Below are 14,443 nucleotides of genomic sequence, written 5' to 3'. Positions count from 1 at the left end.
TTATTTCTGGCCAAAAAGAAATGGGTTGGTTGGTTGGTTGGTTGGTTTGTTGGCCAAGTCACCAAGTCCCAGGGCGAAGCACCTCGATAAAATCCGTGCAAAATGCAGGGCGAGGCCGGAAAATAATTCGCAGCGCTATAAATGCGAGCGCCTGGGGAGAGAGCATTGGGGACATGGAGCCTGGGGGGGGAATCCCCCGGGGGTGGTGGCCGAAAAGGAATAGGGTCAGTGAGCGAGTTCAAAAGTTCAGCGCGGGGTTTAACAGCCCCGAAAACACAGCACAGCTCGCAGCTTCTCGGATTCGGATACGGATACGGATTCGGTTTCGGTTCCTCGTGACCCCCGTGACCCCCGTGACCCGTGGCCCGCGACCCGTGACCCGTGACCTGACCCAGTAAAATGATTAAGTGCCGTTATTTAGCAGCTGGCTAGATTTACTTGGCTTCCCAATGCGAGTCCCACATCCAGTTTGTCTCCATTTGGGCTCATCTCCTGCATCCCCCCAGCCTTTGTTGCCCATTTCTTATGTCCTTTTTTTTGTGCATAATTTGTGCTGTTTATTTTGATGGCTTATAGAGAGGGAGCAGCAGGATAATCGTAAAACGACAAGCATTTCATTTGGAAAAGTCAACTTTAATGGAGAAAACACGCGCGGAAATGTTGAGGGGAAGAGGCGGATACATAGGAATCTATTGAAAAAACAGGGGCGTGGCAAGTTCTCTATTTAAAGTTGAAATACATAAAATGATTAGAAGGTTAAGTTAATAGGAGTATAAATATAAGCATTTGCATAGAAAAACCTTTTATTTTGACTTAAAAAACATACCAAAAATCAAAAGAGCTCCCTCAGAGAATAATCCCTCTTCAAAGCCTTAGTTCGTATAAGTATAAGTATTAGGATTTTTATAAAATAACCTTTTATTTTCCCTTAAAAAATATACCCAAAATTATAAGAGCTTCCACAGAGAAGGATTCCCCCCCTCGAAAACTTAGTTCTTAGGAGCATAAACATTAGAAGAACCTTCTAACCTAATAACCTATTAGTATTTACATAGAATAACCTTTTATTTTCCCCTTAAAAATTAACCAAAAATCATAAAAGCTCCCTCAGAAAATGATCTCCCTTCAATGCCATAGTTCGTAGGAGCATAAGCATTAAAAGAACCTTCTATTTTCCCTTAAAAAATATACCAAAAATCATAAAAGCTCCTGCAGAGAATGAACTCCCTTCGAAAACTTATTTCGTAGGAGCATAAATATTAGTATTTACATAGAATAACCTTTTATTCTACCCCAAAACATATGCCCAAAATCAAAAGAGCTCCCTCAAAGAATGATACCCCTTCAAAGCCTTAGTTCGTGGGAGCATAAACATTAGAAGAACCCTCTATTTTCCCTTAAAAAATATACCAAAAATCATAAGAAATCCCACAGAGAATGTTCCCCCCTTCGAAGACTTAGTTTGTGTATAAATATTAATATTAGTATTTGCATAGAAGAATCTTTTGTTCTCCCCCAAAACATATACCCAAAACCATAAGAGCTCCCGCAGAGAATGATCCCAATTCAAACAATAGTATATTTATGGAATAACCTTTTATTTTCCCCTTAAAAATTAACCAAAAATCATAACAGCTGCCTCAGAGAATATTCCCCCCTTCGAAGACCAACAATTGCCTTTCCTAGAGAAGCTATAGAAGGAATGCATCCCCATGACGGACCCAAGGCTGTTTAGAAGAAGTTATGGGGATTGCCCAAAAGAGAGCATTAGGCATTAGCAGAAACCCCCTCTTTGGGTCACTTAAGCCAACCATTGGACACACCGGCAAATACAACTTTCGGTTGCGCTTTCAATTACATGAGGAGCGTAATGAAATGCCGCGCTAAATAAATTTATGATGATCACGTATACGTATCACGTATACGCAGGTAAGGTAAGAGCGCTTAAGCTGCCATTACACTAACAACGTCTCTGTGTCTTCATGGCTTTCATAATCATTGGGCCGGCCAAATCGCCATCAAAACTGCATTCCAATTGAGCCAATTTCTGGCAGTAGCCACAGTTGGCCTTAACCCCGCTGCCGGAAATGGAACAGTTTTCTTTTTTGCAACATTTACACGGCAAGAAAATGGTTATCATCATTAAAAGTAAGTAAGTATTATATCTCAATGAGTATCATTTAATTTATGCCTGTCTTTTATATCAACTTTCCTCGCAGTGCACGCTTGGCGCGGGGGAGGGTAAAGCCTTCTTGGGGATTCCCCTCACGTTCCTATAAACAACGTTTTATGCCGGTGTTTATGTTTAGTTTCTGGCATTGCCACGGGGATCCCTCAGCGGGGGAGGGATTGTTATGTAAGTGCCAAAGAGCATATTCAATTTGAATTGGAATCGGAATTGCCAACTCCCTCCCTGCCCCCAACCCCATCTGCATGTCACCCTCCTGTGCCTTTTCGTGTTTACTTCTGCTTTTCAGCGAATGGCTGTTATTGTTATTATTGCTTATAACCTTATTCCATATTCCGCACGCATTTCACCATTGCGATGGAAAAGTTTAAAGAAAGTTATACACCGAAAGGCCAACAAACAAAACAAAGTCACAAAAAAATTTAAATAAAAATACAATTATGGTGTACTATAAGAATGAAAATAATGCAAAATAATGGCGGAAACAGATGAGAATCCATTAAAGATCTTTAAAATGTAAAGAAATGTACAATTCTGACACAAGATTGATTTAACAGAGGAAGTAAATGCAAAGCTAACTTGAAGATAAAGATTTAAACTCTTTGAATTCTTAGACTTTTCGCTTTTCACCTTTACTGCAAAGGATTGGTATATGGTATAGTGAATATTTTTTGCAAAAATTAACAATTATACAACTTAAACAATGGAGCAGCCCCAGGTAAGTTGTGTATAAAACCAGCTGACAATCGGCCTGCGCTGCACAGTTGACCAACGACTTTTGAGGCAATAAGTAGCCACGGGAGACGCCAACCGACACGGTCCCTAAGTTACCACCGCTTTCAGTTCAGTTTTTAGTTCCTTAAACAAAATACAAAAGAAATTAAGAAATATGCTTGCCGTGGCCTTGACGATGGCTGCCTTGGTGCTGGCCAGCCAGCAGGATATCTGTGGGGCGCAGCTGTCCATCCACACGGACAGCAACACGAACTCGTTTAGCCTGAAGGCTCCCGGTTTGCAGCAGACCTTCACCCGGTATTATGGAGGTGCCAGGACGCAGCCACAGGAGGCAGAGCAGCCGCAGCAGGACCAGGCTCTATTGCAACAGCAGCAGCAGCAACAGCAGCAACAGCAGCAACAAGCTCTGTTGCAACAGCAGCAAGCTCTGCAACAGCAGCAACAACAGGATCAACTGGTGAGTGAAGGAATATTTACATAAGGTTTGGGCTTGGCTCTTGCTTTGCTATACTCCTCAAATAGATTTCAGAATGAAGATCTAGATATCTATATAGATGATATATCTAGTCTATGATGACATAAAAATATCTCTATTAAAACCCTAGACTTAGCTTAGCTGCTGTGACTTTATAATTTCCAACTTGTATTTAATTGAAGTTGACAAATCTCAAGGGAATATCTCCTTATTTTAAATTTTCTGCTATATATACTATATGTATATCATATATATACTATATGTATATCATATATATACTATATGTATATACAACAATATATATAATTTTCCTACTAAATTATTAAGATTTCATTGTTAAGTAATATTGTTTTATTTAGGGTACAAAAACTCTTTGATGGGTTTTATTATTTTAGTTAAGAATTTGAGTATATACATATGTATATATATATTTGAGCGGTCGATCTAGCCATATCTATCATCTTTATTTGCCTCTTTAAAAAAAATGAAAAAGGGAACAAATTAGTCAATGGTTTTGGGGGAATTAAAAAAGAAAATTGTTGTTGGGAAAAGTTGTGTAGCTATTGGTATTGTTGTTATTCTTAGCGTTGGTTTTGGTGTTGCTATTAGCGTTTTTGTAGGTGTTGTTGTTGGTGTTGTTGTTGGTGTTTTTTTGGTGTTTTTTGTTGGTGTTTTTATTGTTAGCAATACCAAGGCTCTAATATTGATATTTGCAGTACAAAATCCAAAAACTGCTTCGTTTTTAGAACAATAGATTCAACAAGTGCCTAACACCTCAAAAAAAAGCTTCGATTTTAAGCATTATGCATACTATTGTATTATTATAACCTTTTATTTTACCAATTTATCAATAACTTTAGTAAGCAGATTATAGTTTTGCCTGAAAGTAAGTTTATATTAAGCAATGAATCTACAATAAATTGCGTTCAGCCAGAAAATATGCAATTTTGAAAAAATGGAGACACTTTAATAGGGTAATTTTCAAGGCTCTTTTCTGCTCACTAGTCAGGACTCTAGGCACCACTGTTTTAAAGTAACATAATTCTAATGATTAATAATAATAAAAGCCCCACTAGTTCTTAGATATTTCTTTACACTAAAATCTTTAAAGTCGATCTTTCAAGCCCTGAATATTCAATAGTTTCAGATACAAAACATTTAACAAGGTTCAATATTCATTGTGGTTTTTATATGTTATCTGATTAGTTACACATAAATTTTACCATTTATGTCAGATCATGTACAGCCTAGAGCTTAGTTTTTGAATTAGTTCGTTTGATCGGCGCCTGCGTCCCATGGGCACCTGGGACATGGCTTCACCAATGCCCAGATTAAATCCTCCGGATATCCGCTGGCCCAGGATCTCGCCACTCTGCTCGTGTTTGAGTCCTCCACCAGTCTCTGCCAGTTGTTGCAACTGACCCGCCGCCAGCATTATACCAGTGCCGATGTCCTGTGTGTCAGAGGATTGGTATTAGGATCTTTTACTATCTATCACAGTCTCTTACCTGTGGCCAAGGCAAGGAGGCACAACAGGTGGCCAAAAGGAGCAGGCAACCTAGGGTCAAAACAGACGAAGTCATCCTTTTAAGCCAACAAACTTAACTGTCTCTGACTGAGCTTTAAAACGGGCTTATAAGTTGGTCAGATGTGCATGTGACAAATCTGAGATATAATCTAGAGATTAACTTGTTTATTAGATCGCAGATCTGGTTCAAAATGACCGCTTGGCATGCAAACTCCAAGCTAAGCTTATTAAAATTACCATTATTCCCATTAATTGCAAATGAAATTCTATATATTATTATCATTATATATTTTGGTTTTGTTTTTGAAATGAAAACAAACAAAGTTAGTGCGCTGAAAAGACCTCATTAGCCGCATTGGGATCGGTGGGTTCACTGAATAGGTTCTTCAACTCCTCGAAATAGTTCTTGAAGGAGTCCACCATTGACTGCCAGGCCTGGGTAATGTTCTGGCCAAATTCCCTTGCTGCGTCTCCTATGCGCTTGTCCAGCCTGGGATCATCCGGATAGACCAGATGAGGTCGCACATCGTCATACTCATTGGAGTAATCCATTTCGTAGTTGCCTTCAGCCCAGGCCAGGGACACCAGACCCAAAGTCAGGGCCACTACTATCCAGGCAGAGTTCCTGCTAATTCCGTTTCCGATTCTGGTAGACATTTGGCCAACTGATGTGGTCGCCAGTCTGGAACGAGGCTTTTGTACTGCAGTTTTCCAATCGGATGACAGATAAAACACCATGTCAAAAGACACGGAAATGTTCATAGACAGCATGTTCAGATGCATCTATTCCATCGGACCGGAAGTGTTGGTTGAGAGTGACTCTGTACGGATGTCAATCTCTGTTGTAATTACTATACCTGTCCATATAATATTTGTTTCCGTAACAAGAAGAAATCATGAATACTCCTTATATATATATTATTATTTATCTTTAGGCTTTTTATGGTCTTTTATCATTGTAATGAATCATTGTAATGAACATTTCTTTGACTTTTAATTTAAGAATTTTATAGGGGTATCTTCTTGTTTATAAGTATTTCTCTACTAGTTTACTTTTATATCATTAACTCTTTATAATTCACTTGAAGGTTTGGCTTTCAATCATTTTGTTTTAATATTTATATAAACCTCTTTTAATTGGATACTTATTTAAACTCCAAATTATACTTATTTAATATATACTTTCTTATATATACTTTCTGGCATTTGTTGAACAATTTTAAAAATGTTTATCAATCAGACTTCTGTATGCTTCCAATATATATATAAATATTTACCTTTTTTCAAAGAAATATATATCCTTTGGTATTTATTTAAAAGGCTTCGTTTTTTTTCAAAAATGTGATCCTTTCGAGGAAGTTTATGTGAAAAACTTCTAAACATTTTCCTGGTTTTGTTTTTATATTAAAATAAAAACTGTAGTGCCAAGAGAGAACTCATACCCCTCATACGTTATTTAAAACTTCCTTATTAGTTTGGTAAAATAAATTATATATTAATCAATATATTATTATAATATATTCAATGATGTCCACTTATTTTCCCCTTATATGAAAACATATACATAGCTTCAATTGCCATTCCGGTATCCAAAAGCACACAAATTTATTGCACTTAAAATACAAAAAAAAAAGGTATATAAAAATATATATGTATATAGTTGAATGATCCTCAACCCGTTGCACTGTTGGCCGCTTCGGAAATCTTCTGTCGCGTCTGTTGCACCACATCCGTCACATTGTCCACGAAAGAGAGCCACATGACCTTGATGCGATCCCCTAAGCCGACTCCTGCCTCCGAACCCATTCCTCCAACCGGACTCGGGACAGATGCCGCCTGGCGTCGTCGTCGTCGCTGTAGCTTCTTCTTGCCACTCGTCTTGGGACTAACGCGGGAACGGGAGGCATTATTGGCGGCCCGCTTGCGTGCCGCTCGCCTGCGACGTGCCTCCACATCATCGTCGCCGGTTGCCGGTGTGGTGGCCATGCTGGACATCTTCCAGAAGCAGGGTGCTCGCTTGGAGCGATGCAGCAGGCTGTGCAGGCTCCGGCGGCGGCGACGGCGACGACGACGACGACGTCGATCCTCCTCTTCGGAGGAATCCGATCCCGGGAACGGTCGCATGGCGTCACCATAACCCACCGATGTCTTGGAGCGCACCGACATCAGGGGGTTATCTATTTCCATGTCGCGACTCAAGGCGGCGCCGCTCTGAACGACATCTGCGATATTCCCGGCCAGACTCATGGCGCCCAGACTGAGGCTATCGAAGGGACTCTGAGGCCGGGCCATGATCCCGGCCAGAGCCAGCAGAGCCAGCAACAGTCCCAGCAATGCTCCCATCATACTCACAAACGACTGTTTGGAGGGGACAGAGCAATCCGAACCCCTTTTTAAAAGCCACATCGCGTGATGATGCCAAAACAAACCAGATCTGTATCGATATCGGAACCGAGATGGAGATGGAGCCAGAGGCCAGTTAGTAGCGGGTTTCCGGTTTCAATTTCCTCTATATTTACCTATCATTATCATAGCAGCTATATGATATAGTCATTCAAACCGATCCCTAATGAGAATAGTTAGAACACTATCTGCAAAGTTTCATTTAGATAGTTTTTAATTAGCAAGACTAGCTTGCATAGAAACTTACGCAGGCTAGATCGAATTGTCTGTTGATGCTGATCAAAAACATATGTACACACCTTTACTTTTTTGTGATACCATGCAATGAAATTAAAGTTAATTAATTGTACTATACTATATACATGAAAATCAGACATTTTGAATTTTACACTCATTAAATTTCAATTAAACTAAATCTACAATTACCTTCACTATCTTATCCCATCTCTAAGATCAGTACAATTTACCATTTATACTTTGTAATTATTATTGCTAATGTCGTGAAATTTATAATTAAAATATATTAATATATACATTTCCTGTTTGCTTTATAGTACAACCAGTACCGACTTACCAGACTTCGTGGCGGCGGCAAGCAGCAACTGAACCTGCAACAGCAGCAACTTAACCTGCAACAGCAGCAACAACAACAGCTGCTGCAGCAGCAACAGGCACTTCTGGCCCAGTCCAACTTCGGAAGTCTGGGAGGAACTGGAGCCGCTTCCGTTTCCGGTGCCGGAGTGACCAGCTATGCGGACCAGATGCAAGCCGCCTTCCTTGACTACCAGCGTCAACGAGTAGAGTTTGAGCACCAGCAACAGCAGCGACAGCAGCAGCAGCAACAGCAACAGCAGCAGCAGCAACAGTTGCTGCAAAAGTTCTACAATTACTATCCCGATGTCTCTGGCGCTCAGCAGCAGCAACAGCCAGCAGAGGGTCTCCAGGGTGCCAATGGCTTTGTCTACCAACGTCCACAGTTCCTGCAGGCTGGAGGATCAACCGGATCTACTGTAGGATTCGGACCGCAACGCGCTGTAGGAGCTAGTGACTACTATGCCACACAACAGCAGCAGGAATTGCTCCGTGACCAGCAGCAGCAGCAACAGTTTGGAGCCACCAGTCAGACGGTGTCCACCACTCCCCAGAGCCTTAACATGGCAGTGCCCAGTGCTCCCACCTTCCAACCCTCATCGGATGTCTCCCACGTGAGCTTCTCAAGTGGCAATCTCAAGTATAACTTCTAATGCGGATGTGGCCAGCATTTATCCCTAGGATTTTGTGTACTTTTGGAACTCTGTTTAGTATTACTATTTTTTTTTTTTTTGTTTGTTTAAATTGTTTGTGGTATAAGATGTTGAATGCAGCAATAAATTGTGTAAGCGATATCTCAAGAAATAGTGATTTATTTAAATCTATTTAAGTAATCAACAGTGGGTAGTATTTACAAAGAGAGGGAGCTATAAACCACAATCCATAAATGTTGCAGCAATTAATTATGATGTTGTTGCAACAATCTCTAAGTCTCTTGTTATTGCAATCTCAAGAAAGCAATGTCGAACCAGGGATTGCCACTCCCAAAAACGTAAAGAAAAGAGTACCAAGAGTTACATTTTAGGTAAGGAGTGTAACTGTGCTATTTACACCATTAATCTTAAATTGGAATTAATTATTTCAAAACTAAGTTCGTGTTTAGTATCATTTTAACTTTCTGGCATAAATCTCTAGTTACTTATTTATTTATTTCTTTTGTATTTCTCTTTCATTCCCTTAATATCCTTATGTTGCTTTCAGCAAATCCGTCTGGCCATTGAATCTATTTAAAGTCTTTAATCTATAATCTCTGAGCTTTTGCCAATCCCACCTTCAGCTACCAGCTCATAGATCCATAGTAGCAATAATTTTCGGTTGTGGGTGTTTTAATACATATCCATGGAAATGCATGAGCGTAGCCCGAGAACCCCCTAGAGGGGATCATGGAACCCAGGACATGCTCCGTGCAAAACCCCTTTGTATCTCTTGTCACAAAAAATAAATGGAAACAATCGCCTTGGCGACTCATACAGATCTCAGAATGGGATTAGGTTGGAGTACACAACGTACCCCGTTTGCAAACACAAATATATCGAATCTTTTATAAGGTCATTCGCCTCGTGTACACTGAGAGGAATTAACAAATCGAAACCATTTTAAAACAGAAAAGTAACTCATCTTTGGAAACCCCAAAGTTTGTATATCCCTGCAGATGTGCAAATGGATCATGGACTCGAATTGGAAGTCTTTTGTTATAAAGCCAAAAATGCATTACATTTATTTCAAAAGAATATTTTGAGTTAGGTTTTTTGATTCCTCAACTGGAAGAAAAGCACACATCGCACACACAATAACAAAAACAAAATTTTATTTTTTCATTACGAACAAGTCTAGAATGTGGTTATAATCGTTGGTTTTTTCTTAACTTTATAATTTTTTGTATAGTTTGTTTCTTGTTGAAACTGAGTCCCCTGATCGCGTAATTGAAAATGCTGAGAAAACAAATTATCCCTCAAAGTTACCATTTTCCACTAACTACTAGCTGGAATACGAAAAGGCACTGGATTCACTGTTTTGTAAATTTTATTTGATATGTTAAAATAAAGTGGGATTGCCTGAAAAGACTATGCATATCTTATTTAAATAATATTCACCCAAAACAAGAATCAAAGAAAATATCAGGCATACAACAACCGGAAACAAAAGAATTCGGAAATTTAAATAAAATATCTATAAGAAGTTTTAAATGAAGTAAGTCCATTACCAATTCTATTTATGACATTGAGGATTATCTATATGTGTTTGAGAATGGAATCCTTTTTTTTTGTTCTAAAATGATCTATATACTTTTGATTTTCTAACTTATTTAAGGTGTTTAGTAGCTCTTTTTAAAGGGATATATTTAAGAATTTCTTGAGATATATCAGCATAGTATGTCACTGCAATATATGAATATGTACATTCAAGCAGAAAGGTTAAGAATTAATTGGGGCTTAGCCTTAATCTATGTAATTTAAAGCTTAAATACAGGATATGGTTACAAGTTTAGTTTAAAAACAGGATATATTGAAGTAGATGCATGAGTTGGTCCTTGTGGCAGGGACTCTATTGAAAATCTAGGTGTCTACAAAGTGGCCTTGCAACTCATGCAAACATTACTTACAAAACCCTTAAGCTCCAATCTCTATTAACCCCAAAATGTAGCCAAATCCAAAGGTCTCAGATCGCAGCAGACTTTGGAAAAAACTTATGGAATGACAGGTGTCAACGGGGGCTGTAGGAAGTGAGGTCAGATTTCTCAGTCAGTCTTACCTGTTCGGTTGGGCATAGCACTTTGGTTCATTTTACTTCGTTTCGGTTCTCGGACTTTGATTTCGAATTGAAACAAAAAATTTTAAATTAAATTCAATTTGAAAATTCAGTTTTGCTCTACCAAATATAAAATATAAATATCACTTTCGGACCAGTTTATTGCCGTTCCATTGTTTCCATCGTTCAAGTTTCCGTCCTATAACGTCTACCAGCAAAAGTCACTTCGTGGTATCACTTTGTGGTCTAATTAATCCTAAAGGCAGCGGAAAATGAGGGGCAACAAAGGTCGAAGAAATCATGTCAGTCGATCGGTAAGATTTCGAGGGGTTTCTTTTGGTTATAAACCAAGGATCTTGGTTATAAAAGCCCGAAGGTAGCTACAGTGAGAGCTTAAAAAGCTATATAATCCTTGGTTTTCTATAGTTTTTCTGTACGTGTGGGTTTATATTTTGTGGAATTCTTCTAAAAATTACTTTAAATTAAAGGCCTACTATGATATGGTATACGATAAACGATTATAATACATTCTAGAAGTTCTATAATCACATGCACAGAGCTTGTTTGGAAAGTAACCACTTCGATGGTTAAAACTACCATCTTTTCAGAGTTATTTAATAATATACTATAAGTAATATATTTATTTATGCTTTGCAGTACCATCCCTACCGACTTTCGCCACCGCAAGGCTTAGCCAGGATAAAGTCCGACCATTTGATACCCGCTCTCCAGGAGCAGAATCGGATGCAGCAGGAGCAGCAGGCTCGTCTGGCTTCCCAGTCGGGTTTCGGAGGACCAGCAGGAGCTGGAGCCGGTTCCCCTGCTGTGGATGGTGCCCTGATGAATATGCCCAGTTATGCGGATCAAATGCAAGCCGCCTTCCTTGACTATCAGCGCCAGAGGGCAGAGTTTGAGCAGCAGCAACATCAGCTGCTCCAGAAGCTCTATCACAACCATCCGGATGTCTCCGGGGCTACTCCACCTATCCAAGATCAACTCCAAGGACTGCAGCAGCAGATGCAGCAACCAGCAAAGAATCCCCAGCGTACCAATGGCTTCCATTTCCAACGTTATCAGTACGGAAACAATGGCCTGCAGCCGACAGGATCAGGCAGACCAACTGCAAGAACCGGCTCAAATCTTGTTTTGGGGGCAGGTGACTTCTATTCGACACAACAGCACATGGGATTCATGCAGCAGCAGCACCAGGATGTGCTCCGGGAGCAGCAACAGTTGGTGGCACAACAGTTTGCCACCAGCCAGATTGCACCCACCACCCGCCAGACCTTTGGCATGGCGGTGCCCATGTCCTCCGTGCTCAGTACTCCCTCGTTCCCGACCACTTCCGACAGTTCTCACCTGGGTTTCCCAAGCGGCGATCTGAGTCCCGGCTTCTAGGAAACATAACCATAGATGTCTCAAGCATTTATCCCTGATATATTTTCATAACATTTGAGTTCTACGGTTTTATATAGTTGTATTATTTTGTTGCGGAAAATTATTTGTGACATGCTTAGAAGATGTGTAGGACGGCAATAAATTGTTTGAGCGATAATTGAAGGATTTTTAATTATGGGTTTCAAGGCGGGTAATTTAACTATCAAAATCATTAGCATGAACTATTTATCAACAGTATATATATATAAATATTTTTCATATTTTCTTTTATTTTTATCATATATTATATTTTGTATAACGATCATTATGTGCTTCACTCGACACTCAGAATTTGTTGCTGCAAAATCGAGAGTGTGGAAGGTTTGCAGCTCTCAAAAACAAGGAAAGAGCACCAGGAACTATAAACTTTAATTTCTAGATCTAGATCTAGATCAACTTTTAACGGATTTAAATTAAACTTCAAACTTTAACAAGGAAATTCCATAATTATTTATGAATAAATGCTGTTTCGCTATTGTTAAGCTCTTAAAATAGTTACCTACACTTTGATCCTTGATTATTATAGTTATCTATTTATTTCGATGTTTCAAATTACTGTATACAGATCTAGATCTAGAAAATCTTTAAACGGATTCAAATTAAACTTTAAACTGTTACAAGTAAATTGCATAATTCTTGATAAATTATTTTGCTATTGTTTAGCTCTTAAAATATGTTAATTACCAACAGTTTGATCCTTGATTATCATATTTATTTATTTATTTCGATGTTTCTAATTACTGTATATATATTTAGATCTAAATCAACTTTAAACGGATTCATTTTGTGAATTAAGCTTCAAACTTTAATTCTTGATAAATGCAAACATATTGTTTCACTATTGCTCTTGAAATAGTTGCCTACATTTTGATCCTTGATTATTATAATTATTTATTAATTTCAACCTTTAAAATTGCAGCTTATGAAACCTTATTATATTTTCCTTATAATATAAAACAAAAGAGTAGAGAGAGGACTTCTTTGACCTATCCTTGGCAAGGACATTGGTGCAAAGTCCATGTGCAACATTGTACAACATTCGTGCCAAAGTAAACAGTAAGAGGAATCCGAGCCAAGACACAAGAATTGCATTAAGGCGGCAATGGACGACCCGCTGACTTAGCCCCATTTGGCAGGACATGAATGGCCAAACAAGGCATCATAAGGCTCCGTCCGGAAAATGGGGGAAAAACAATAAGTGTGGCCAAGAGGGCCAGCTGATTACAATCCGGATTCCGAGGGCGGGCATTCGAAACTAATTCAATTAGAGATGCGCTTGCCAATCATTCCTCTTTATAGGCCCGTTCATATTAATTGGAAAACGGAGCTTCAGTCGAGGGAAATCGTGAGGAGATCCCATATCGACATATTTTGCATGGAAAATTCCAATTTAGTGACGACCAAACAAATACGCAGAAATGCAAACAAGACGAGAGAGTGGGAGCAAAGGAAATGGAAATGGGGAAAACTAGCCGAGAATGTGGGGGAAAGCAGAGTAAACACAGTTACTAAATAAGCCCACGTGGGTGTGCTCTGCGTGTATCCTTATCGAGAGTGTGCGTAGGACCACATCCTGTTCATTTCCCCCGAACAAAGACGCAGCAGCCGATGGAGACAAAGGCAAACAATAAAGTCCCCTCAAGCTATAGAGAGAGTGTGAGGGAGTGGAGTTCCCTGGGGGCAGGGTTTTTCTGTTTGCTGTGCGTCAGTTTTGGCAGGACTAGTGTCCATCTGGCCACCTGTAGCCAGGATACTGCACCAGCAAACGGCATCAGACACTCTCTCTCAGTTTAGTTTCCTAATTAGCTGCATAATTAGGAAATAACTTTTCAGCCAAAGTGCCAAACTGATGACAGTCGTCGAGTGTCTCGTGCTCCTGCTGGTTTTCGTCCTCGAAAAATGAGGTCCTGAAATCCGAGAGTCGGGTAATTTACAACTGCTCGAATGTGGACCACCAGACAAGTTATTAACGAGCGAAAGTTGAGTGAATAATTTGCGTTAGTCAAATGTCAACGACAGTAAACCATAAACAAAGTGAGAGGACACTGATCGAAGGTCCTTTCCAAAAAAACAAACAATTGACTTACCAACTTGGGTTAACCGAACCGAAATTGTATAAATTCACTGAAAATACAATCAATCGAAACTCATTTATTCCTTGATTAGGTATCACTAATTAGCAAAGTAACATGACGCAATTCTCGTGTCACCAAAAAAAAAAAAATAAGGAAACATAAAATAACATTTTAATTAACGTTCTGGGAAGCCCGTGAAGGAGTGTTTATTTATACCTTGCATCCGCTTGCGTCACTGTTTATGAAACTGAGTGGTTATGGTC

The 14,443-nt window shown here is 39.3% G+C and overlaps 5 protein-coding genes across 5 annotated transcripts; 2 read left to right on the top strand and 3 right to left on the bottom strand.

Moving 5' to 3' along the window:
* The first annotated feature begins 3,077 nt into the window (after window positions 1–3,077).
* On the top strand, window positions 3,078–8,710 carry LOC110175973 (uncharacterized). Its single transcript, XM_020942168.2, has 5 exons — window positions 3,078–3,305; window positions 4,729–4,869; window positions 6,587–6,904; window positions 7,327–7,404; window positions 7,884–8,710. The coding sequence occupies exons 1-5, from the start codon at window positions 3,078–3,080 to the stop codon at window positions 8,571–8,573; spliced, it is 1,455 nt and encodes a 484-aa protein (XP_020797827.2). The 3' UTR covers window positions 8,574–8,710.
* On the bottom strand, window positions 4,566–5,008 carry LOC147643109 (uncharacterized). The gene is made up of 2 exons (XM_086836736.1): window positions 4,907–5,008; window positions 4,566–4,851 (listed from the first exon to the last, which is right to left on the bottom strand). The coding sequence occupies exons 1-2, from the start codon at window positions 4,979–4,981 to the stop codon at window positions 4,630–4,632; spliced, it is 297 nt and encodes a 98-aa protein (XP_086692862.1). The 5' UTR covers window positions 4,982–5,008; the 3' UTR covers window positions 4,566–4,629.
* LOC110176102 (uncharacterized) lies at window positions 5,191–6,334 on the bottom strand. Its single transcript, XM_086836735.1, has one exon. The coding sequence runs from the start codon at window positions 5,707–5,709 to the stop codon at window positions 5,251–5,253; it is 459 nt and encodes a 152-aa protein (XP_086692861.1). The 5' UTR covers window positions 5,710–6,334; the 3' UTR covers window positions 5,191–5,250.
* On the bottom strand, window positions 6,496–7,310 carry LOC110175974 (uncharacterized). Its single transcript, XM_020942169.2, has one exon. The coding sequence runs from the start codon at window positions 7,270–7,272 to the stop codon at window positions 6,598–6,600; it is 675 nt and encodes a 224-aa protein (XP_020797828.2). The 5' UTR covers window positions 7,273–7,310; the 3' UTR covers window positions 6,496–6,597.
* A 1,933-nt stretch (window positions 8,711–10,643) lies between the features above and the next one.
* Window positions 10,644–12,223, top strand: LOC110176017 (uncharacterized). The gene is made up of 2 exons (XM_020942226.2): window positions 10,644–10,982; window positions 11,326–12,223. The coding sequence occupies exons 1-2, from the start codon at window positions 10,941–10,943 to the stop codon at window positions 12,064–12,066; spliced, it is 783 nt and encodes a 260-aa protein (XP_020797885.2). The 5' UTR covers window positions 10,644–10,940; the 3' UTR covers window positions 12,067–12,223.
* Window positions 12,224–14,443: the final 2,220 nt, after the last annotated feature.

Source organism: Drosophila serrata, unplaced genomic scaffold, assembly GCF_035046125.1.
Source record: "Drosophila serrata isolate PLE 108 unplaced genomic scaffold, ASM3504612v1 contig_293, whole genome shotgun sequence".
NCBI lineage: Eukaryota > Metazoa > Arthropoda > Insecta > Diptera > Drosophilidae > Drosophila > Drosophila serrata.
Note: the sequence above shows the minus strand (reverse complement) of the source record. Positions and strands in the feature narration are given on the sequence as shown.

What these genes read in the sequence shown, in the direction of transcription:
- LOC147643109 (XM_086836736.1), bottom strand. Translation starts at nt 4,981, where the DNA reads ATGACTTCGTCTGTTTTGACCCTAGGTTGCCTGCTCCTTTTGGCCACC. An exon ending in CCTCCTTGCCTTGGCCACAG is followed by an intron (nt 4,852 to 4,906) that starts GTAAGAGACTGT and finishes TCTGACACACAG; the next exon opens with GACATCGGCACTGGTATAAT.
- LOC110175974 (XM_020942169.2), bottom strand. Translation starts at nt 7,272, where the DNA reads ATGATGGGAGCATTGCTGGGACTGTTGCTGGCTCTGCTGGCTCTGGCC.
- LOC110176102 (XM_086836735.1), bottom strand. Translation starts at nt 5,709, where the DNA reads ATGCATCTGAACATGCTGTCTATGAACATTTCCGTGTCTTTTGACATG.
- LOC110175973 (XM_020942168.2), top strand. Translation starts at nt 3,078, where the DNA reads ATGCTTGCCGTGGCCTTGACGATGGCTGCCTTGGTGCTGGCCAGCCAG. An exon ending in TGCAACAGCAGCAGCAGCAA is followed by an intron (nt 3,306 to 4,728) that starts CAGCAGCAACAG and finishes ACCAATGCCCAG; the next exon opens with ATTAAATCCTCCGGATATCC. An exon ending in GGAGATGGAGCCAGAGGCCA is followed by an intron (nt 7,405 to 7,883) that starts GTTAGTAGCGGG and finishes TTTGCTTTATAG; the next exon opens with TACAACCAGTACCGACTTAC.
- LOC110176017 (XM_020942226.2), top strand. Translation starts at nt 10,941, where the DNA reads ATGAGGGGCAACAAAGGTCGAAGAAATCATGTCAGTCGATCG. An exon ending in GAAATCATGTCAGTCGATCG is followed by an intron (nt 10,983 to 11,325) that starts GTAAGATTTCGA and finishes TATGCTTTGCAG; the next exon opens with TACCATCCCTACCGACTTTC.